Source organism: Ranitomeya variabilis, chromosome 5, assembly GCF_051348905.1.
Source record: "Ranitomeya variabilis isolate aRanVar5 chromosome 5, aRanVar5.hap1, whole genome shotgun sequence".
Classification (NCBI taxonomy): domain Eukaryota; kingdom Metazoa; phylum Chordata; class Amphibia; order Anura; family Dendrobatidae; genus Ranitomeya; species Ranitomeya variabilis.
In genome coordinates, this window is record NC_135236.1 from 663,072,298 (window position 1) to 663,097,109 (window position 24,812).

Consider the following 24,812-nt stretch of genomic DNA (forward strand, 5'->3'; position numbering starts at 1 on the left):
TGAAGGTTAAAGTGAAAAATGTTTTAGATTACATGTCTACTCTAACAAATAAATATGAAGTATAGACAGGGCCGACTTCAAGTTTATGTGGATCTGGAAAAATCAGAGTGTGTCCAAGTCACTTCTACTTATTGTGCCTCGTAAGATCACAGTGTGCCCAAGTCATCTCTACCTATGTGGTCCTCGTAAGATCACAGTGTGCCCAAGTCATCTCTACCTATGTGGCCCCCTGAAGATCACAGTGTACCCAAGTCATCACTACCTATGTGGTCCTCTGAAGATCACAGTGTACCCAATTCATATCTACCTATGTGGTCCTCGTAAGATCACAGTGTACCCAAGTCATCTCTACCTATGTGGCCCCCTGAAGATCACAGTGTACCCAAGTCATCACTACCTATGTGGTCCTCTGAAGATCACAGTGTACCCAAGTCATCTCTACCTATGTGGTCCTTTGAAGATCACAGTATACCCAAGTCATTTCTCACTACATGGTCCTCAGAAATTTACTGAGTGCACAAGTCATGTCTACCCATGTGAGCCTTGAATGATCACAGTGTGTCCAAGTTATCGATACCTATGTGAATTTCAGATGATTACAGTGTGACAAAGTAATCTCTACCTATGTAAGCCTTGAATAATCATAGTGTGACCAAGTCATTTCTATCTATCGTGCCTCGAAAGATCATTCTAACCATGTCATCGATACCTATGTGGTCCTCAAAATATCACAGAAGGCCTACGTTATTTCTACTCATGAAAGCTTTAAATAATCACAGTATGCTCAAGTCAGCTCTAACTATTTGGGTCTGAAAAGATCAGTGGCCCCATGTCATCTCTACCTATGTATTATCTAATCTGCATGGGGGTATTTGGGCTTAGTCTCTATTTTTTGGTCAGTTCCCTCAAAGACTTAGGCCCAGATTCATCAAGACTGGTGTTATTCAAGTCGGTCTTGATGAGGATGTGTGCTAAAATCAGATGAGCACCTCATCACAAATCCTAGGAGTAAGATTTGTGGTATACCAAGTGCCACCGCTCGTCATGAATTGGCCAAATGGCAATCGCCGCACACCCATCCCGCCCCAGTTACACCCACTTTGTTGGAGCTAGGACAAAAATGTAGAGTATGCCAAAAAGTAGCAAAATATTAGACCAGCCTTAAGTGGAGCCAACATTTTTATACTTTTCAAAGCTTTTTTACGCCAGAAAAATGAGTTGGGTCCTTTATCTACAGTAGATTGATCCTATATTAGACTTTTCATGATTAACTAATCTCCAGCATGGTACAGAAATTGAAATCAAGAAAAAAAAAGTTCAATATGGAATTTTAGGAGTCGGATGGTTTGATCAGAATTTTGGAACAGAGAGTGAAAACATACAAATATATTCTCTGTAAAAAAATAAAATACATTTACAGTTACAGGATAAAGAATATTTTTTAATAGCAAAAAATAAGTTAAAATATGGTACATTGAAAAAAATAGATATAATATATATATATATATATATATATATATATATATATACATATATATATACACACACACACACGAGTATATATATATATATATATATATATATATATATATATATATATATATATATATATATATATATATATATATATATATACACAGTGGGGCAAAAAAGTATTTAGTCAGTCAGCAATAGTGCAAGTTCCACCACTTAAAAAGATGAGAGGCGTCTGTAATATCCATCATAGGTAGACCTCAACTATGGGAGACAAACTGAGAAAAAAAAATCCAGAAAATCATATTGTCTGTTTTTTTTATCATTTTATTTGCATTTTATGGTGGAAAATAAGTATTTGGTCAGAAACAAACAATCAAGATTTCTGGCTCTCACAGACCTGTAACTTCTTCTTTAAGAGTCTCCTCTTTCCTCCACTCATTACCTGTAGTAATGGCACCTGTTTAAACTTGTTATCAGTATAAAAAGACACCTGTGCACACCCTCAAACAGTCTGACTCCAAACTCCACTATGGTGAAGACCAAAGAGCTGTCAAAGGACACCAGAAACAAAATTGTAGCCCTGCACCAGGCTGGGAAGACTGAATCTGCAATAGCCAACCAGCTTGGAGTGAAGAAATCAACAGTGGGAGCAATAATTAGAAAATGGAAGACATACAAGACCACTGATAATCTCCCTCGATCTGGGGCTCCACGCAAAATCCCACCCCGTGGGGCCAGAATGATCACAAGAACGGTGAGCAAAAATCCCAGAACCACGCGGGGGGACCTAGTGAATGAACTGCAGAGAGCTGGGACCAATGTAACAAGGCCTACCATAAGTAACACACTACGCCACCATGGACTCAGATCCTGCAGTGCCAGACGTGTCCCACTGCTTAAGCCAGCACATGTCCGGGCCCGTCTGAAGTTTGCTATAGAGCATTTGGATGATCCAGAGGAGTTTTGGGAGAATGTCCTATGGTCTGATGAAACCAAACTGGAACTGTTTGGTAGAAACACAACTTGTCGTGTTTGGAGGAAAAAGAATACTGAGTTGCATCCATCAAACACCATACCTACTGTAAAGCATGGTGGTGGAAACATTATGCTTTGGGGCTGTTTCTCTGCAAAGGGGCCAGGACGACTGATCCGGGTACATGAAAGAATGAATGGGGCCATGTATCGTGAGATTTTGAGTGCAAACCTCCTTCCATCAGCAAGGGCATTGAAGATGAAACGTGGCTGGGTCTTTCAACATGACAATGATCCAAAGCACACCGCCAGGGCAACGAAGGAGTGGCTTCGTAAGAAGCATTTCAAGGTCCTGGAGTGGCCTAGCCAGTCTCCAGATCTCAACCCTATAGAAAACCTTTGGAGGGAGTTGAAAGTCCGTGTTGCCAAGCGAAAAGCTAAAAACATCACTGCTCTAGAGGAGATCTGCATGGAGGAATGGGCCAACATACCAACAACAGTGTGTGGCAACCTTGTGAAGACTTACAGAAAACGTTTGACCTCTGTCATTGCCAACAAAGGATAGATTACAAAGTATTGAGATGAAATTTTGTTTCTGACCAAATACTTATTTTCCACCATAAAATGCAAATAAAATGATAAAAAAACAGACAATGTGATTTTCTGGATTTTTTTTTTCTCAGTTTGTCTCCCATAGTTGAGGTCTACCTATGATGTAAATTACAGACGCCTCTCATCTTTTTAAGTGGTGGAACTTGCACTATTGCTGACTGACTAAATACTTTTTTGCCCCACTGTGTATATATATATATATATATATATATATATATATATATATATATATATATATATATATATATATATATATATATATATATATATATATATATATATATATATATATATATATTATAAAAGTGCTGCTTTTAAAAATAGTTGTACAGTACATAGCAGGCATTGATGAAATTAAAATACTTGGAATGACCTGTGCACAGTTGAGCAGAGGAATAATATTTAGCAGTGGCTGGACCCGGGATGGATGCGAGTTCCTGCGGAGTGCAAGAAGGAACATTCTGTACGTGCAAATGGACCATTAAATATCCAAACACTATGGAATGGAACTGGTGGGACAGCGAGATGCTGTAAATGCATGCCCTGGCAGAAGATGAATGCACTTCACTGGCTGTAGGCACTGGAGTATGTTTACTATCAGCTTACAATCAGACATATTGACAAGATTTAATATATTCTGGAGGAGTCAGGCATATAAGCAGGAGTTAAGTGCAGATATAACGTTCAGTTCTTGAGAACTTGAGCTGCCCATACATTTTACATAGCTACGGGCTCAACGGTTTTTCCTTATCCTCTCCCCTCCCGCAAGGCACCCCTCAGTCATTTTTTTCTAGACTAAATGATCCTAATTTTTCTAATCTCTCTGGGTATCGTAGCTCCTACATTTGCTTTATTAATTTTGTTGCCCTCCTTTGTACTCGCTCTAGTTCCATTATATCCTTCCTGAGAACCAGTGCCCAAAACTGCACACAGTGCTCCATGTGCGGTCTAACCAGGGATTTGTACAGAGGCAGTATAATGCTCTCATCATGTGTATCCAGATCTCTTTTAATGCATCCCATGATCCTGTTAGCGTTGGCAGCCGCTGCCTGGCACTGGCTGCTCCAGGTAAGTTTATAATTAACTAGGATCCCCAAGTCCTTCTCCATGTCAGATTTACCCAGTGGTTTCCCATTCACTGTGTAATGGTGATAGTGATTCCTTTACACTCTAAATGTGTAAACTAATCAATAAATAACTTTTTTATTTTTTTTAGTAGTTATTATTTTACATAACAGTGTAGGACATTGTAAACTTATCTAGAAATAAAAAAAAAGAACCAACTGGCTTATTGTCTAATCACTAAGACAACTACTTTTCATAATGTATATATATATATATATATATATATATATATATATATATATATATATATATATATATATATATATATGTCTCTTTTGTCTAATTTATAGGCATTAATTTTTATAATTGTTATATTTTTTTATTCATGTATATTTTAAACATTATAAAATGTTTTTAAACATTAAAAAAAACTTTAGAATGTGTAAATTAAAATTCTTTGGGCAGAGAATAAAAAAAAAATTCCATTGACTTTCAATAACCCTAGAATCAGAGGTTTTGTTGAAGGAGCTCATGTTCTTTTCATGACAAAGAAAAGAGACTTGTCCTAAACTTCGCTTTTAAAAAAAGGGAAATCGACAATTTCATTATACAAACTCTTTTCCCTTTTACTTTCCCTGCAGGTTGTTTGAACTTTTCAATCATTCCCATCCATCCTACCTTGCTGTACAAACATCTTTACATCCTAATTGCCCTGACATCAATAGTCACAAAAAAGTGACCTGAAAACAAACATTCGGAGCACAGAGGATCATTTTTTAAATCCTACCATGACTGGACGGAGGGAGGAGGGGAAGGGGAGGCATTGATCTGAAGACTTGACAGGCCTCTCATTCAGAGGGTTTACTGTAAGTTACATCTGCAGTGGGAATAAAAGATGTCCCTTTAATCCTTTTCAAAATGGGAGCGCACAATAGACGCACATCAAAGACGGCAAAACGCGGTGCACTCCGGTGAGTAAACACAAACTTTTGTATTTCAAGACGAAACTAGAGGAAAAACAAATTTCACAAATTCCTTTTTTTGTTTTCTTTCAGCAAAGCAGAACTAATGCATCTGGAGAATGTAGGGAATTATCTGTCTTGTCTAAAACTTCTGGTCTACGGGAAAGGTGGAAAGTGCCATACAGTAGATTGTCTGCAGAGACAAGTTCCATGTGGCGAAATGTCAAATGTAACAGCGGTAAATTTCCCGTGAACAGAATAAAGGCATCTACATATGATAGATCAAAACTGGCAGATTTTTCCAAATTTTGAGCAACTGGTCAATCATCTAACACTCATGGAATGGCTTCTGAAAGTTCACTAGCCCTTGTTTGGTAAAGCTGAAAGGGCATAAGCATACGGACAATTATCTAACGTGTAACGACACCATATGGCTCATAACGGGTACAATTACAATTCAGTCTCTAATTTAGGAAGTATCCATTTTTATAATTGAGGGCCAACTGTTTGTGAACTAGACAGGGCTAGTCATTCTAAAAGTTAACAGGGCCCGATTCATCAAGACAGGCGATGTTCACGACGATCTTGATGAGGAGGTGTGCTGGAGTCAGATGCTTCCGATTCATGACGAAGTGCATGTCTCTTCGTGAATCTGGAGTGTCTGACGAGTGGTGTTGCACCTCCATGCACTACGCCAGAAATCTCTGGAATATGGAACATCAGTATGAACTCGGCCCCGACCCAGCTCTGCCTATTTTGGTAGCGTGAAAATGCCAAAAGTTACAAAAATTTCTTTGAGTTGTACCTAAATTTTGCAATTAAAGCGTTTAAGACTGAATTTTGGCATGAGTTCTTTCATGACTCGGACCCAAAGTATAAAATACATTATAGTAATCACTAATATCATCAAGTTCCCCAAACAATTGTGGGGGGAAAATATCGATCTGGTATGTCAAATTTCGGACTGGCGATCATACGGTTTCTAAAGCCTAAATAGTTGCCAGATACGTCTCTCAGCAGAAGTCAAAACTGCTGCTGATCTCACCACCTCCGGATGTCAATTTCTTCTGAAATGAGAGTAAAAGCGTAAAAAGCGTTGAAAAGTCGCATCATTTTGGAGCAACTCAAAATTGTGCCAAAATTTTAGAACTTTTGGCTTCCTTAAGTTATTTATGGCCAGCTCCATCAAAGTGGGCAAAACAGGGGGGTGCGGGGACCGACACTCATCAGATTCCTGATAAGCCCTGACGTTCACTACACATCTTAATAGTTTGTGCCGAGGCGCACCACAGAGGTGCACGCCAATCGTCTAGCACCCCAGATTGATCATGAATCAGGAGAATTTGACTCAAAGCTACCTACTCATTAAGACCGGAATGAACAACTGCCGGGATTGATGAATCGGGCCTTTGTGAAGTGACACCTTTTTGGCTAATTGCATGCAAAAAAAATTAAGGACTACTGAACCCTTCTTGTGATTTTGATCAGTTAATTTTTGTAAGGGTCAATTTTTCAATTGTGGGTTTCAATAGTCTAAAAAATACTGAAAAGTTAAAATGTGCGTACATTGTACAACTAATGAGGTCAGACACAGAGGGCTCTCTAACAACAGTAAATTGTGGATACTTCTTTCTATCCAGATTATTTTTATTTATTTTTTTCCCTTATATTTGTTTTTCTTTAGACCAATGTGCTCGAAAAGCCCAGCAACTGCATATTGTGTTGTATCTTCACAGTTTGTGATCAGACATTTTTCAGGCCCCAGGAGGTATCAACTTTGCTGACATCTTCTGTTAGCGCAGTTTCCTGTGGGGAAGAGAACTGAAAATATGCAAAGTGAAATAAATATTCTTTACAAATTAGGTCATGGTTCCCGACAATTAAAAAAAAAGAGATGGGGCTTTCCTAACATATATATCTCCTAAAGAGTAGTAAAGAAACCAAATATGGTTAAAGATCCTACAAGGGAAGTCTTGGCAGACATAACTGAGGACATGGCTACTGCTAGGTCAACTTGACAGGAATTACATAGCAAAAAAAAAACCCTTGTCAAACAAGTCCTTATATCTCAGCTTCCAGGAAAAATTTAGTTGTCTTAGATTGGAGTCAGTATGGATACTAGTAGCTTTAGGGCCAGATAAGTGTACGTGGAGGCATCTGCTGAGGAAATATCCTGGCACGGAGCTTCGAGCATTTGTAACTTTTAGCCTTACTGTAGAGAATCTTCAAAATATCTTCCCTTTGAGACTTTGAGGCTAGGGCAGACCTCATTCTAATTGTTGGTCTATATGGTCCAAAATGGTGTCTTTTGACCCACTAAAATAAAGCTAAAGAACAAACGATAATTCCCGCCTTGAAGAGGTATTCATAAGTTTGAAAGATAACCCCTATCTGGGGTATATGTTCCTGATCACTGGATCCTCAATTGATCCCGCGAATCGGGGCTCTGAAAACGGCTTGTGAATGGAGCGGTGGGCAATCACGCAGACTGCAGTCCTAGTCAAAGGAGTGCCGAAGACAAGCCGAGCGAGGAGGCACCACCTCCTAGAATAAATGGAAAGGCAGTGCATATGATCGATCACCACTCTTGTTCACATGGGCTCTTCAGATCAGTGGGGACACCAGCAGCCAGACCTCAAGCAAATCGGACATTATCTTCTATCCGATGGAAAGGAGATAACACCTTTAAAAGGGGTTGTCCACTACTGGGACAACCGCTTCTCAATCCATATGTTATCCCCTAGTAGAAGAACATTTATACTCTCTCCAGCAGAATTCCAGCTGTATCAGCACTGGCTCGCGTGACATACCTGCGGCCAGTCAGCATATGATTCACTCAAAGGCATCACATACATCCGGAAAAGGTGAGAGGACAATGGCGTTCACTTCATCTTGATTAGGTGATTTGTCCGAAGGTGAGGAGAGTGGAGTCAGTGCCGATTGGCAGCAGGGCATTGATATGTCTCGTGAACCCCGGGAGAGCCAGTGCTGACACTGCCGATATGCCGCCGGCACCAGAGGTGAGTATAAGTGTTGTTATTTTACTGGGGCAAACATACAGATTGACAAGTGGTTGTCCCAGTAGTGATAAAAATTCCGGACAGATGTGAAACGTGAGAAAGATTCCAAGCAAATTACTCTTCCATCACAATGTTCTCCACTCTAGCCCATCAAGACAATATCGAATAAAACACTTTTGGGGGTCAAAAAAACATAGACCCCCTTAACAATCACAAGTCCGAATAAAAAAAAAACACGTGGGGCCAGTCACCGTTTGGTTTAAATAAAAGTGAGATGAACACCTGGACCTCTTCTAAAATCGAAAACAGGTCTCAAGCTCCAACGAAAGAAGTTCCTCCAGTAGTAGGTTTCCATAATCGCAATTTAATTGAAAGGGTTTGGCCACTACTATTTTGTTTATGGCCTATCCAAAGTAGTGGACAACCTGTTTATGTGTAAATAAACCATAAATTCAGCCACCTCAGATACAACGTTGCCCAAAAGTGGCTCATCCAGTTGGCAGACCCCAACCTATCGGACTTTTAGTGAGATTTTTTTTCCACATATTTGATATAATAATTTTGGGAAAAATCTTCAATATGAGTGTGCCTATCTGTCTATTAAAAAAAAAAACATTATATGCAAAACAGTCAATTAAAATGATTAGATTTTAAGGCAATATATTAAAATAGAGTCAGGCTTATTAAAATAATTCATGGCCAGTTTTCACCAAATATTATTTTTCAGAATTCTGTATAGAATTTCTCTTACGATTTTCCAGATAAGTAATGTATTGCTTTAACGTGTAAGCCGAGTGCTTTTTTGGCCTCAAAATTTCAGAGTGTCGAAGAAACGGAGAGTTCAAGATTATCTGATCTAATGAGTAAAGTGGCTGGATATAGGACGGGGTCAAAGAAAATTCATGGCAATAGCTCTAGGAAGGAAAATCCAAGACCTCTGTAGGTAAATGATACCTGGCCTACATAAGAATAACTAGGCTAAGAGCTACTCTACGACCCAAGAAGGCTCAAATTAAAGAAGAAATTGGCGTGGTTGGACAGTTTTCCTAGGTGGATTCATTACTTCACTGAACTTTTGCCTGTGTGCCCAGGTATAAAAAATAAACAAACTGAGCCTTACTTACCCTACCAAGGTCCAGTAAGTCCAGCCTGTGTCTCCGACACTGCTCCAATTTATGCCATTTGGCTAGATTGTTGGCATCAAGTTGACAGTGCTGCAGTCAATCACTGAGCTCCGCAGTTTGTGCCACCAACATCTGCTGAGCTCAAGGATTGGCTGCAGCAGTGACAATGTGATGTCACACATACAGCCAATTAACAGAAATCGGGGCAGTGGAAGAGACACAGCAGTTGGCCCAGGGAGCGTAGGCAGACCTAAGTTTGATTTTTATTTTTTTATTCTTTTTTACACCCAAGTGTGAGGCTCACCTTGTCAAGTGGACCCACTAAGCCCCGCGTGGGTGTAGGGACCCCGGGAGTTGGTGCAGCTGGCAGGATGGCCCGTGGGGGGTGAGGACGTTGCAAACTCAGGAATCTTGGCAGCAGCAGGATGGATCAAGTGGAAGTCAGGTTAGCACAGTGTCAACAGAGAGTGGAGTTCACCAAACTAGTCTTGAATACCAATCCTAAGACAAAGGTGAACCTTAAGGGTATGTGTCCATGTTCAGGATTGCATCAGGATTTGGTCAGGATTTTACGTCAGTATTTGTAAGCCAAAACCAGGAGTGGGTGATAAATGCAGAATTGGTGTATGTGTTTCTATTATACTTTTCCTCTAATTGTTCCACTCCTGGTTTTGGCTTACAAATACTGACGTAAAATCCTGACCAAATCCTGATGCAATCCTGAACATGGACACATACCCTTAAAGGACTAGAGAGATTATGTTACTGAGCCACGATGGGCAACCTGACGTGGAGAAGAGGGCAGTGGAATGAGGTGAAGGGAGCAGAGCTCGGGAAACCCAAGACAGGTCTGTAACACTGAGCCTACAGGCAGAAGTTTGGTCAAAGTGAACAACCCCTATAATGTGAAATGTTTAAAGTTAAGTGAATGCTTAGAATATTTTTTCATATAAAACAGTCATGGCCGAAAGTGTTATGCAGCGCCCCAGAGTCCTGGTCGTTGCAGTACTGTGGCTCCGCCACTAAGGGGAGCCATGGTACGTCTGATGGCACTGAAGGAGTTCATCTGACCAGGTATCACAGACACCAATACATTTCACAGTCGGGCCTCCAGGGGGAGCTAAGGGTTCTATTCATTAGGCCACTCCTCACATACTGGTAAAACTGGGGGTCAGGCAGGAAGTTAGATGAGAAAGCTGACTGGATAGGAACCAGGCAACACCTTGTGGCAGAGGGTGTTGCAGGGGAAGATTCGGTAGGGTCTCTGTCAGGTTTGGGACCCTGATGGAGGCCTAGCAACAAGGAAGAAGGTCACGGGACCGTGCCTGCACAGTATAGCGGCGGTGCCCTAAGAAAGGATAAGAAGCGAGTTATATTGTGCTGAGTGAGAAACGAGATCAGAGCAACAAGGAGAATACCAGTAGGAGTCGTGCTGTAAGACCGAGGCAACATCCTACTGAGGCGCATAACCGGTGGCCGGAACGCCGAGGAAGTATTTATACATCTAGCTTCAAGCAATACTTCAAACCAACGGCAGGACAGTCATAGGCGGGCTGTCTCACACCAATCACCTAAGAAGACATAGGGGGCAACCTGTGGAGAGGGGCGACTCTAGGGTCCCGGAAGAGCTCCGAGCCTACCCATCATACGGGTGCGTCCCAACCATAACACCGGGAGGGACGGAGGATTAGCAGAACATCATCTAATCGAGTTGTGAGGGAACATCAGAAACAGACACAACAGTTGTGGGGTACTTTCTGTAAGCACAGCAGGGAAGGACCACAACACACAGCGCTAGCAGGAAGGCACAGATTTCCACCTGCAAAGGGAACTCTGGAGGTGCCATTGGACCGGCCGGACTTGCGCAGCCTGGTTAACCGGACTTCGGACTGAGGACCCAGAGATCTTCAGTAAAGAGGTAAAGAGACTGCAACCTGGTGTCCTCGTTATTTACTGCGGCCGGCACTTCACAACTGCACCATCATTCACCACTCACTCACCGGACGTCTCCCACTGACCAGCAGGGTCACGGACCGGGTCTAGCCACCGTGATAACCCCAGAACAGAGACTCAGAGGCCCGGTACCGGGTACACCTCGGCCCTGCGGCAGTGGGGGCGCTCCAACTTGGCGTCACGAACAGGATCTACTTAAGCCTGAAGAATCAGGTCATGTGTGCCTTGGAACTGCGATTTATTGTGCTTGGACTGTGTTTTATTGGAAAGACTGTGCATTGCCATTACTACAAGGATTACCGCCAAAACCGCCGCCATTGCAGCGCTGAGGAGAAGAGGGGCGTGGAATGGGCGTAGACAAGCTGGAGAGCGCAAAGAACAATGGCCGCCCAGTCTAAATATTTCTGCACTGTGAGGACGTGTCCGTCAGCAGCGGAGATCCGCCTCCTGATCCTAAATGGAGGGCGGAGACCGAGAAAACGACACCGCCCATGAAGGAGAGAGCGGGAAAAGGACCAGGAAGCGACCCACGTGGAGGACGCCATGGCCAGCAGCTCTGAACCCGAAAGTGGGGTTGAAGCGGAAGTCTCCCCCAACTACCCGGACGAGCACAGCAGCCAGTTCTCCGCACACAGCACCGAACTCCTGCAGGTCGAGATGGCGAGCTTGCTCGACCAGCTCCTTCAGCTGAATGTGAAGGCCCAGGCTCCGCACCAGGCAGTGCCGGACAGCAGTTTTCCAGCATCGGATCTTCTACTGCTGCCGAGGTCCTCGCCGACACCGCCAGATGAACCCGCCGCAGAGGAGGAGCCTACATCGGCTGGTGAGTCCGCCGACCCTGTCCCGCCGGCCGAGGGCTTGCTAGTAGGCCCCATTGCGGCACCCCCTCTCCCTGGGACCCATAGACTTCAGCGCCTGTTGCCATGGGAGGAGCCCACGGGTATGGAACACCGCCTGAAAGCCCCGCTTCGACCCACTGCTCTGCTGTGTGAAGTCCGTGCAGAACGCACAGTGTGCCGCTGGGAGAACCCAGGATCCAACCTTAAGGGGTTCCCCGGGGTGAAGACCCAGGAGGGAGAGATGGTACAGGCCCTAAGCTGGGAGGAATACCAGGTCCAGCTAGAGCAGCAGTGGGAGGAGAAACAGAAAGCATATCAGGCCGGGCTAGAGGCCTACCACCAAAAAGACTTAGCGGTCAAGGATCGAGCCCGCAAGGACCCCACCGCTCACCAGGCCCCGCGCAGGCAGGGCACCGTCGTCACCTTCAGGCTTCGTGGAGGTTGGGGCTTCATCAAAGAACCGGGCTTGTACGCGGAAGTGTTCGTTAACCGGAGAGATGTAGAGTCTCACTTGAGGGAGGGTCACCCGGACCGGGACCTCCACCCAGGGGATGCAGTTACCTACACCCGGCACTTTGGAGAGAAGGGATGGTTTGCTTTGAATGTCCACAAGAAAAAGCTGGTGGAACCCCCGACGAAGGTGCCGGAGAAGATCTCTCCCATAGCCAAGGTGCCCCCTTGTGGTCGGCCCACGATCACCACTGAGACCACCATGGTCACCCCAACGGGCCCGATCGTGAAGACCACGACCCGCCGCGTTATGACCTCCACCGCTGTCGTGGCCACGCAGGTGCCTCCTCAGGTGACCCGCGTGTCTACTGCCCCAGAACTGAAGACTGTGGGTACACAGACCCCCAGCTGGGATAACAGACCCCCTTATGCAGTACCGGGCGGTTCGCAATACCCAAAGAGGTTGCCTCCGCCGGTGCTGCCTCCTGAATGGTTCAAATAAATGTTTTAGTATTCTGAACATGTATATAGTTCTTTAAACTGTTTGGTTTCCTGATTTTGCTGCTAAACCCGTCTAGGGTTAACTCTTAAAGGGATCCCTTTGTTGACCCGGGATCCCTACTGCGTTTTGGTTATTTTCTAATTTCTTCTACATTATCAAGAACTACTGGAATCATGAACAGTGCATGATACAAACTGCTTGTAAATAGTTGCACCTTCTTAAAGGTGCTCCCTACTGGTTTTACTTAAAGAAGGACTCTTTACGAAGATACCGCACTGGAGCCTTTGCTGAGTACGGACTGGTAGCGTGAGAAGATGTGCTACCTCGTAAAGACTTGGTCCTCTCTTAAAGGGGACATTCACTTGTTGCATTTAAAGAATGGTATTGCTTTAAGACAGATAGATAGCAATAATGTCTTAGAAGAAAGAAAGTAATAATGTTGATATGTAAACGTTAAATGTAACCAACTAGTTAATTGTGAAAAGTGTTTTGACAATGTTGCTAGAAGACCAAGGACAGAAAGTGAACCCGTACGGGGTTAGTCAGCGAGTCCTCCTAGGAGCCATACAGGGATGGCTCAGTGATTTCAAACTGAAAGTAATGTTATGTCCTATACTGTGTATAGTAGTTGAAAAGGCAGTAGGCCCGGGCTGAACGGGGCGGTCCTGCATAGAAAGGAGAGGCAGTAGGTCTGGAGCCGTTAGGACAGGCGGTCCTGCAGACTTAAAGTAGGAGAATAAAAGAGAAAAGTTAATTGGTATTATAATGTTTTTATAAGTAAGTCTTTAGTGGATAGGAAGTGTACGTCCTTAAAGACAATGTTAACTTATTATTCAAAAAGTTTGCACTAAGTAGAATACCTGGTTGGGTAACAGGAGTTATTTATGGCCTGTAATTTATAATGTTAACCATGTTTGTAACGTTCAAGTGTCCTCACCTCCCATAAAGGGAAGCTCTGTTCAAGCTTACTTATTGTTATTGCATTTTCAAAATTGTATGTCTTTTTGCTAACCTGTATTGTCGTTTTCTTCCCAGCCCCGGAGTACTGGATTTAACCGGGGGGGAGTGCAGAGCCCCAGAGTCCTGGTCGTTGCAGTACTGTGGCTCCGCCACTAAGGGGAGCCATGGTACGTCTGATGGCACTGAAGGAGTTCATCTGACCAGGTATCACAGACACCAATACATTTCACAGTCGGGCCTCCAGGGGGAGCTAAGGGTTCTATTCATTAGGCCACTCCTCACATACTGGTAAAACTGGGGGTCAGGCAGGAAGTTAGATGAGAAAGCTGACTGGATAGGAACCAGGCAACACCTTGTGGCAGAGGGTGTTGCAGGGGAAGATTCGGTAGGGTCTCTGTCAGGTTTGGGACCCTGATGGAGGCCTAGCAACAAGGAAGGTGGTCACGGGACCGTGCCTGCACAGTATAGCGGCGGTGCCCTAAGAAAGGATAAGAAGCGAGATATATTGTGCTGAGTGAGAAACGAGATCAGAGCAACAAGGAGAATACCAGTAGGAGTCGTGCTGTAAGACCGAGGCAACATCCTACTGAGGCGCATAACCGGTGGCCGGAACGCCGAGGAAGTATTTATACATCTAGCTTCAAGCAATACTTCAAACCAATGGCAGGACAGTCAGTCATAGGCGGGCTGTCTCACACCAATCACCTAAGAAGACATAGGGGGCAACCTGTGGAGAGGGGCGACTCTAGGGTCCCGGAAGAGCTCCGAGCCTACCCGTCATACGGGTGCGTCCCAACCATAACACCGGGAGGGATGGAGGATTAGCAGAACATCATCTAATCGAGTTGTGAGGGAACATCAGAAACAGACACAACAGTTGTGGGGTACTTTCTGTAACCACAGCAGGGAAGGACCACAACACACAGCGCTAGCAGGAAGGCACAAATTTCCACCTGCAAAGGGAACTCTGGAGGTGCCATTGGACCGGCCGGACTTGCGCAGCCTGGTTAACCGGACTTCGGACTGAGGACCCAGAGATCTTCAGTAAAGAGGTAAAGAGACTGCAACCTGGTGTCCTCGTTATTTACTGCGGCCGGCACTTCACAACTGCACCATCATTCACCACTCACTCACCGGACGTCTCCCACTGACCAGCAGGGTCACGGACCGGGTCTAGCCACCGTGATAACCCCAGAACAGAGACTCAGAGGCCCGGTATCGGGTACACCTCGGCCCTGCGGCAGTGGGGGCGCTCCAGTTAACACCCTTGAAATTGCTCCAGAAAATGAAGTATTTCTCCCAGAAAATTATTGTAATTACACATGTCCTGTTGTACACATGTTTATTTCCTTTGTGTGTATTTGAACAACACAAAAAATAACAAGATAAAAAGACAAATTGGACATAATTTCACACAAAACGCCCAAAATGGTCTGGGCAAAATTGTAGGCACCTTCACAAAATTGTGTGTAAACAACTTTGCTTCAAACATGTGATGCTCGTTCAAAGTCACCTGTGGCAAGTAACAGGTGTGGGCAATATGAAAATCACACCTGAAACGAGATAAAAAGGGGAGAAGTTGACTCAATCTTATCATTGTGTGTCTGTATGTGCCGCATGGAGTACAGAAAGAGGAGAACTGTGAGGACTTGAGAACCAAAATTGTTGAACAATATTAAGGTTACAAGTCCATCTCCAGAGATCTTAATGTTCTTTTGTCCACAGTGCAGAACATAATCAAGAAGTTTACAACCCATGGCACTGCAGCTAATCTCTGTGGACCTCAGAGAAAAACTGATGAAAGGATGCAACACAGGATAGTTCGGATTATGGGTAAGCAGCTCCAATCAAGTTCCAAAGAAATTCAAGCTGTCCTGCAGGCTCAGGGTGCATCAGTGTTAGAGCGAACTATCCGTCGACATTTGAATGAAATGAAACGCTGTGGTAGGAGACGCAGGAGAACCCCACTGCTGACAGACTTAAATAAGCTAGACTGTAGAGTTTGCCAGAAGTCAAAATCCTTCTGGGAAAGCATTCTTGTAGACAAATGAGAACAAGAAAGAGGTTTTTGGTAAAGCACATCATTCTGTTAACAGAAAACAAAATGAGGCCTACAAAGGAAAGAACACAGTACCTACAGTCAAATATGGTGGAGGTTCAAATATATCTTTTGAGATTGTTTTGCTGCCTCTGGCAATGGGTGCATTGACTGTGTGCAAGGCATCATGAAATCTGAAGATTATGAAAGGATTTTGGGTGGCATTGTAGAGCCCAGTGTCAGAAAGCTGGATTTGTGTCATAAGTCATGTGTCTTTTAGTTGGACACTCACTCCAAATATATTAAAAGAAGCACCCAGAAATGGATAGAAACAAAGCACTGGAGAGTTCTGAAACGGCCAGCAACGGAGTCAGGATCTAAATCCCATTGATCACCTGTGAAGAGATCTTAAAATTGCTGTTGGGAGAAGGTGCCTTCACATGAGAGACCTGGAGCAGTTAGCAAACGAAAAGTGGTCCAAAATTCCAGTTGAGAGGTGTAAGAAGCTTGTTGATGGTTATAGGAAGCGATGGATTGCAGTTATTTATTCCAAAGGGCGTGCAACCAAATATTAAGTTGAGGGTGCCAAAAAATTTGTCAGGTCCATTTTTGGGGCTGTGTGAAATTATGTCCAACTTGCCTTTTCTTCTTTGATTTTTGTGCTGTTCCAATACCCCCAAAGGAAATAAACGTGTATAACAAAAAGCGTAATTGCAAAACTTTTAACCCTGCCCGGCCTTATGGAACTAGAAATACTCTAGTTAAGCTTTAGATGGACCTTAGTCACAAAGCTTCGTAAAAACCTAGAAATACAGGATGAGGACATCAGTTGACTGACCAAAGGCAATCTAAAAAGAGGTCTGCGAAATGTAAAGAAAAAGTGCAGAGGGTGAAGTCAAACAAGCGCTGCTGAAATGCGCTCGTTAGAAGATTTTCTTCTCCCTAATCAGGAGCAGATGCCTTTCAGAATTTCATAAGTAAGGATGGTGGCTTTTAAATGTGACAGTCCGCAGAGCACGAGAGTGATATTAATGACTTGTAAATGGAACAATACGCAGGACCATTAGCATTTGGCATTCGCTGAATATAAAGCCAGAAAGGTGAAATCAAGTTTATGGTTCAGATGTTTTATTTATTTATTATTGAAGTTACGAGGTTATGGAAGACGGAGACTGAAGAAAACTCGGAAAGTTATGAAACATGCAGATCGGCGCTCGTCCTTCCAAAAATATAAAACCTATAGTATAAAAAAAAACAACATTTTATACTGTACATGTGTTATAAGTAATATTTCCTTGACTATTAAAATTTAAATCTGTCAGGTGGTTTGTAATCCGTGAGCAGCACAATGTAGGGGCTGAGACCCTGATTCCAGTGATATGTTACTTGCCGAGCTGCCTGCTGTCATTGTATTATAATCATTGGTGACTTGTAAGGCAGGACAACCCCTTTAATAGATTTGGACATTAATAAGGAAAATAAATATTTTAAAATTTTAACTTTTATTTTTGATAGTTAGTGGTTACTTTTATTTAATAAAATTCCACTAAGTTTCAGTCTGCATTTGTCCTTCCTTCTTTCAATTTTAGAATCCAATAAATGCAGTTTGCAGCCTGATGTAAGTTTCAGATTTTTTTTTTTCTTGTGGGAGTGTCTCTCACAGTAATACAGTCTGGATAAGAGGTATGTGTGTCTCTCCCAGCAGTACAGGCTGAATGTGAGCCGTGCTCTGTGTACTGCAGTCTTTATTAGCTCATAGGTCAGCACAGCCTCTATCCAGTACCTGTTTTCGCTTCATGTGTTTTTTTTTTTTTTCTACAACTTGTTTTCTCTGCCCTCCCTGATGATATGGTCTCACCTCGCGAGGTGGATGCTTGAAACCAAGGTCCCGGCGAGCAAACGGATCTCGAGCGTTGATGTAGCAGGCAGGTAAGGCACACATGAAAGAAGGACTAGAAAAACTGTAGACCGCAGGCAGACAGGAAACCAGAAAACAGGTACTAGAAGCCCAGAGGCGGCTGGCAGACAGGACACTGGAAAGCATGTACTAGAAGCACTGGATGCCGCAGGCAGGTCACCAGAAACCAGGTACTAGAAGTACTGGAAGATGCAGGCAGACAGGACACCAGAAAGAAGGTACAAGAAGCACTTGGAGGCTGCAGGCAGACAGGACACTGGAAAGTTGGTACTAGAAGCACTAGAGGCCACAGGCAGACAGGACACTGGAGAGCATGTACTAGGAATACTGGAAGACACAGGCAGACAGGACACCACAAAGCAGGTACCAGATGCACTGGAGGCCGCAGGCAGACAGGACACCAGAAAGCAGGTACTAGAAGAATTGGCGGCTGCAGGCAGACAGGACACCGGAATGCAGATACCAGACGTACTGGAGGACACAGGCATACAGGACACCAGAAGGCAGATACTAAAAGAATTTGAGACCACAGGCATACAGGACACCAGAAAGTAAGTACTAGAAGCATTGGAGGCCACAGTCAGACAAGACACCAGGAAGCAGGTACTAGAAGCACTGGAGACCGCAGGCAGACAGGACACCAGGAAGCAGGTACTAGAAGCAATGGAGATCGCAGGCAGACAGGACACTAGGAAGCAGGTACTAGAAGCACTGGATGACGCAGGCAGACAGGACACCAGGAAGCAGGTACTACATGCCTGGAGGAAGTGGGCAGGCAGGACAGCAGAAATCAGGTAAGGAGCAGGTACTAGAAGCACTGGAGCCACAGGGGGACAGGACTCAGGAAAAGTAAGAGTCTTAATATAGTAAGGAAAAAACAGAGCTCACCACCTTTGTTAGTACAGTATCTGGTGCAACTCAGCAAATTCATGAAAAAGTGGTTTAGGAATTCGCACATCCAACCGGGAATGATGAAAAAAAATTAGTCTTTATTAGAATCCATTGAAACGTGAACCAGTTCTGGTGAGACATTAAAATCTGACGCGTTTCTGGCAAATAGACCTGGTTCGTGTTTCAATGGACTTGTAATAAAGACTCATTTTTTTTACATCATTCCCGGTTGGATGTGCCGAATTCCTAGAGTCTTAATACCAAGAAATAGGTGTGTGTCTTGATCGGCCTTACATAGGCCTAGGTGGATAATCACATAAGAGCACACCGGGCCACTTTCAAAACTCGGCATCGAGTACAGAGAGCCGTGGCCATAGGAAAAGGTGATGACGCCCTGCCGAGACGGAGTAGATGCATAACACCCGAGACTGTTGATGCTTTCCCCCCTCTCCACACTGTGGAGATCAATGTACAACAGCCTGCCTGCTGCTATCGGTAACACTGAAAGGAATTAGCATGAGCTATAAACAGATGTTCAAAATTTTGGCAAAAGCAGGTAAAAAAAAATTTAGAACGTTTCTTAAATTTTCATTTAGGAAGAAAATTTAAAGAAAAAAAAAAAAAAAAAAATCCTGCGTGAAGATGTATATACTGTAGCTTCTAACGATGGTCCTACTAGTGCAACAATGTGGATGGTCAATACATAATTAAGATCTCCATTTCTCCTCATTATAGAGGACAGATTTCCATGAATGAACTGGATGACTTTGGATAGGAATCTCACTGATTAAAATATATGGAAAAAGATAGTCATTAGCTTCCCGTGAGGAACCTCCTCTCAGAGATTCCTAAGCTTTTGAATCACACCGTCAAAGCAAAAAAAAAAAAAAAAAATTCTTTCTACATGTGTTCAAATAAACACTCGAAGAGAAGGAACTTGCCAAAACCCATTGAGTAAAACTGCAAATATTCCCGCTATTTTTCCACTGAATACCACCATCACTGTTTAGCATGCGATCTGCAGAAATATTTCCTTCTGATGACAAATAAAGTGAGATTTTTACCTATATGAAAACTTTACAGAAACTTAAAAAGTCATATTTTTATGGAATGTGGTCCATTTTGTACAATGCCTTCTTATTGAGAGGCTCCTTAGGCTATATGGAAATCATTGCATGATCCAATACAGGAGCGATCAGCGATCAGTCGTAATCTAAGGGCAAGTGTTCAATTCCTCTACAGCGCCCCTGCAGGGGAAATTAAGGATTGCACAATTGAATGTAATACATGTACAGAGCAAGAGTTGCTCCCTGTAACTTTAAGGGTTCTGAACAGTAAACCCCCACTGATAACTGATATCTGATAAAGGGAATCTGTCAGCAGGTTTTTTTTTCATGTAATCCGAGACCAGCATGATATCGGGGCTGAGACCCTGATTCTGGTGATATGCCACTTGCTGTTATTTGGATGCAATCACTGTTTTCTCTGCTTCAAATCTAGCAGAGCTCAAATGCTGAGCCCAGTATAACCCCGCCCACACCACTGATTGGCAGCTTTGTGTGTACACTGTCAACAAGCTGCCAATCAGTGTTGAGGGCGTGGTTGGACTAGGAGGCACATGACATGTAGTCCTGTAGTGATAATGTCCTGTTGATAAAACACAGATTTTATAAAAAAAAAACAAATAAAACCCCCCACAGCCTTAAAGTGACACGTCGCTGGAATCAGGGTCTCGGCCTCTACGTCATGCTGATTTCAGATTACATAGAAAAACCTGCTAACATCCTCTGTCATAATAATAAGTCACGGGAACTAGGCAAGTTTCAAAAGCTGTTGTACTAAAAAGCAAATCCTTTTCAAAATCCTTGACAACTCAACTTGCAGATGACCGTAATATTTGGACGAGTACTATCCATCATTTTGACAGACAGAACTCGTCTCCGTGTTATTCTATGGGGTCGTGCACATGTCCGATTTTTTCCTCAGACAGATCCGGTCAGGAGAAAAAAAAAAAAAAAAATCGCAGAATACCGGAGTTTGATCCATATACAGACCGCATTCGGCCATGCAAGCCAATGAGTCCATGGAAAACATTGGACTGCACTTGGATGACATCTGTGTAGGGTCCAATTTCCAAGGATCGACAGAAAGGAGACGATGGAGAAAGTTTTTTTCTCCATCTTCTCATTCGAGAGAATTGGATCACATTCTGATCATACTCTAATCATAGTTTGATCACAGTGTGATTTCCATAATCGACCAGATTTTCTCGAATGAGAAAACATACGATCGTACGCGCCTGGCCTAAGGATAGGCAATCAATTTTGTAGGACCAGAGAAACTTTAACCAGGTAAATAGTACTCCTGCACAGGAAAACAAAAACACAGACATCCACCAGTCGAAAGCAGAGTTTCTGAAACTTAACTCTGATTCGGCACAGCGTAGGGTTCTGGTTGGTTTTACGAGAGGCTGAATCTTCATGCCTTGGCCTTATTGTCCATGCAGAAATCCTGCTAGTAGGCAGCCTTTGAAGCACTGCCTTGTAAGGTAGCCATCTACTAGTGATACTTTTTGCCTTCTGATAGAGACATTTTTTTCAAGTTCTGTCCTAGGGACCATTGCCTTCAAAACGCACTTCCTTGAGTACCTTGATCCCCCCTGGATACCTTAGCCAACCAAAAAATATATATACCATTGCCAAACTGTAAAACAAAGAACCATCAGGGACACACCTAGATTGGCAAGTCTACCCCTTGAGAAACCCAGGAATCCACACTGTTCCAATGAAAATCGGAATGCCTAGGAGATGTTCCCACCTTTCTAGTAAATTATATGTATTTTATGGGTTTTCAGATCCTTCAGGTCATCATGGTTAAACTATAGCTGAGGAACGGACTTGGGATTTCTTGAAGGACAGTAACACATTTTAAAAAGGCAAATACAAAACACCTTATCGAAAAAGGCTAGTCCTTAATACTGTCTCCATTTACAAAATTTTCAAGTAGACCTATATAACCATTAATGAAATGTATTGCCCATAAACCAAACTCCGAGGCAGCTCTGGACCCACCACAAACACACAAGACACATACAACACACAGTGAGAACACATTTCTTGTAAAAGAGAAAAGTGGAAGAAAAATGTTACCCATAAGGAGTCTCCGTTTCACCCGCTTGTCCACATCAGTAACTGACGTGGAATTGTACTCAGAACGCTCAATTGCAGCCTCATCCTTTTCTAAAACACAAGTAAGGGACAAACATGGAGCATTTGGTTAATCAAAAGCCCAAACTTCTACGACAGCCTCTTGGCAATGGACATCCAAAGTCTACAAGCCAGCGGTGATAGCATGGAATCCCTTTAGTAGAAAGTGTTAATCCCCTGAAGAAGCCCACCAGAGAAACGATTAGTGGCCAGGGAATGATGAGTGAAGTTATATATACAGAGAAAGGATCCTATTAATATACCAGGCAGTGAAAGAAAAAAAAAAGTGATTAAAGTTCTCGAGAACCAAGAAGAGATCCAGTCAGTGATACATGGTGTGAGTAGACAGTCCGGTGATGGATGATTAAGAGACACTTAGAGACAGACCTTTTAATAACGTGACACAGAGAAGGCACACATAGCATGCACGGACACAATCCAGACCACAAGTGGAATAAAAAAAAAAAAGAGAGGAAGATCATTTGGGCAGTGCTGGTTGCCTGCTTGTCTATGAAATACACTTAAGTAGACATTCAGATGTCGCAAAAATAGGTTCTAATAATTGGTCAACATGCAGTGAAGCAAAAAAAAAGCAGCGGAAGGAAAAAAAAAAAAAAAAGGGTAAGCTCATATGTGTACATACAGCATCACAAGGAGAGGACTGCTAATGGTCTACAGAACGTTAGATGGACATAACGACACAAGAAAGGGTGGCTTGAGAAGCTCAGGTTCAAAAGGTTAATAAAGCCGTGGTAGGATGAAGACAAATGAACCAGATGGGTAAAAGAAGGGGTGCAAAACAGGCTAGCAGTGCAATGCCTCGGGATATGGAGAACCTCATCAATTTTTATATCCACCAATTCTAAATAAGATGATTTGCAAATTGCCATATGGTAGAAGTACAAGTGTACATTGGAGAGCTCGGGCGTAGCTATAGCGGGTGTAGAGGTAGCAGCTGCACCTAGGCCCTGGGGTCTGAAGACACCCAAAGGATCTTCTATCTCACAACAAGATGCCATTATTCGACAAGATGCCATTATTAAAAATAGCACATGGTAGGTAGGAGCCTATCACATATTTGAACTTGGGCCAAAAAGCTTTAAGTCACGCCTCGAAATCCTCATGAAGGCTTATAACTATCAATTCAGACTGGACATATCTTACAGTTTCCATGAGGAATGATTGTCGTGTGCAACGTCGTCATGTATGGACAGAAGTTGACCTGATACGTCTCTATCTTATTTCCTCCCCCCCAAAAAAAATCAAATCCATGGGTTGTAATTAGGGTCAGCTCCATTCAAGAACACTGAACCAAGACTAAATGCTTACAAATAGTAACTGACCGATTGTGCTAATATAGAGAATCTGAATGGGTTACTAAAAAGAAGAAGGGGAAAAATATTCGTAACGTTTGCAGATCATCTTATTTTACTTTTATACTAAGGTGGACATCACCTTTAGTTTTTTTTTTTTTAAAGTATTTCCTGGACTTTGTGAAAAACCAAAAATGTGCCTGAACATTAAATGGCTGGTAGTTGCTACTTACCTGTCTGTTGTGCCCGGACAGTTCTTCGCCAGCAGAGAACGGTCAAAGACCGCTCTTGCCGGCGATTCAGCTGCTTCTGCTGATGTCACATCGACAGAGCGGTGGATTTTTTTCTGCCCTGGTTTATTGACGGGGTGGGTCTTCTGACGTCATTCTGATTGACACGCTACCTAACTGAGGGAGCAGACTGTCAATCAGAATAATGTGGGAAGTCACGCCCTGTTGACAGAGCAGGGAGGAAAAGAAGCCGCCGCTCTGTCGATGTGACGTCAGCAGAGGCAGCTGAATCACCAGCATGAGCGGTTTGTGCCGGTGAAGAATGGTGCCTGGCACAACATGAAGGTAGGTAGGAACTACCTGCCTGTTAATGCTTAGGCACATTTTTTTGTTTTTCACATTTTTTGTTCATCCCGTTTAATGCAATTTCTGGAAAGAGGTTTTATACATGCAGCAAATAAAAGAAAGAGTCAGGTGAGGCAAACAGACAAATGTATTAAACAAAAGAAAAAAAGGGGGGGGGGGGGAGTATTTGTCTAGCATTGCAAACGGTTTGCGGTCTTGTAATGATGCTTTGAGGAGCACCATACAAGCTAGCAAGGTGGGTAGGGGAAGGTCAGGAGTGTAAAGGGCAGCTGCCTGTCTCCGGCAACACTACATGGTTGAGTGTACGACACAATTGACAAGTTCTAGATTAGATAAGGCTGCAACGAGGCTCTTTTTGAGTTTACTTGTATTATTTGATATCAGCGTATATGATAATTTTTGGATATTATTCATAAAACATCAGTTTTAAGACAAGACAGGCAATCAGGGACCATCACCAGAAAGCAGAGTAATTCAGAACGAAAAATTAAATAAGATTAAAAAAAAAAAAAAAATTAATAAAAAAAAAAACAAAAAACACACATCAAAACCAAAAACAAGCCTTTTCCCATTAATAAACAGGACATTAAACTAAATAGAAGAGGGAATGGAGGGTCGGACAAAGGGATCAAATGGGACTGACGACAGGAATGTAAACATGTATAAAACATCATTAATTGACGAGATTGAAAAACATCACGGTTTTCGGCTTCAATGACACTGGAGAAGAAATAAACATAATGCTCAGATGTATATTTTTGGAACTTTGTACAAAAACACAAGTGAATGTCGTTCCAGTTGAAAATACACTTTTTTTGGCAGTTCAATGAAAACTGTTTATTTTATAATATAAAGCACAATTTCATGCACATTATACATAAAAGAGGCAAAAGAAGATCTGAGGAAAAGCCCCAA

General features: G+C 43.0%; 1 protein-coding gene across 6 annotated transcripts in view; it reads right to left on the reverse strand.

The window, feature by feature from the left end:
* The window catches only part of SCUBE1 (signal peptide, CUB domain and EGF like domain containing 1), a 215,359-nt gene that overhangs the window by 57,759 nt on the left and 132,788 nt on the right, over positions 1–24,812 (reverse strand). For 4 of the 6 annotated variants that reach the window (XM_077266573.1, XM_077266571.1, XM_077266572.1 and 1 more), the window contains exon 7: positions 21,932–22,021. The exons of the other annotated variants lie outside the window; for them this stretch is intronic. In XM_077266573.1, the coding sequence (XP_077122688.1) occupies positions 21,932–22,021 (90 nt within the window). The remainder of the gene's footprint in view (positions 1–21,931; positions 22,022–24,812) is intronic. 6 annotated transcript variants of the gene reach the window in all.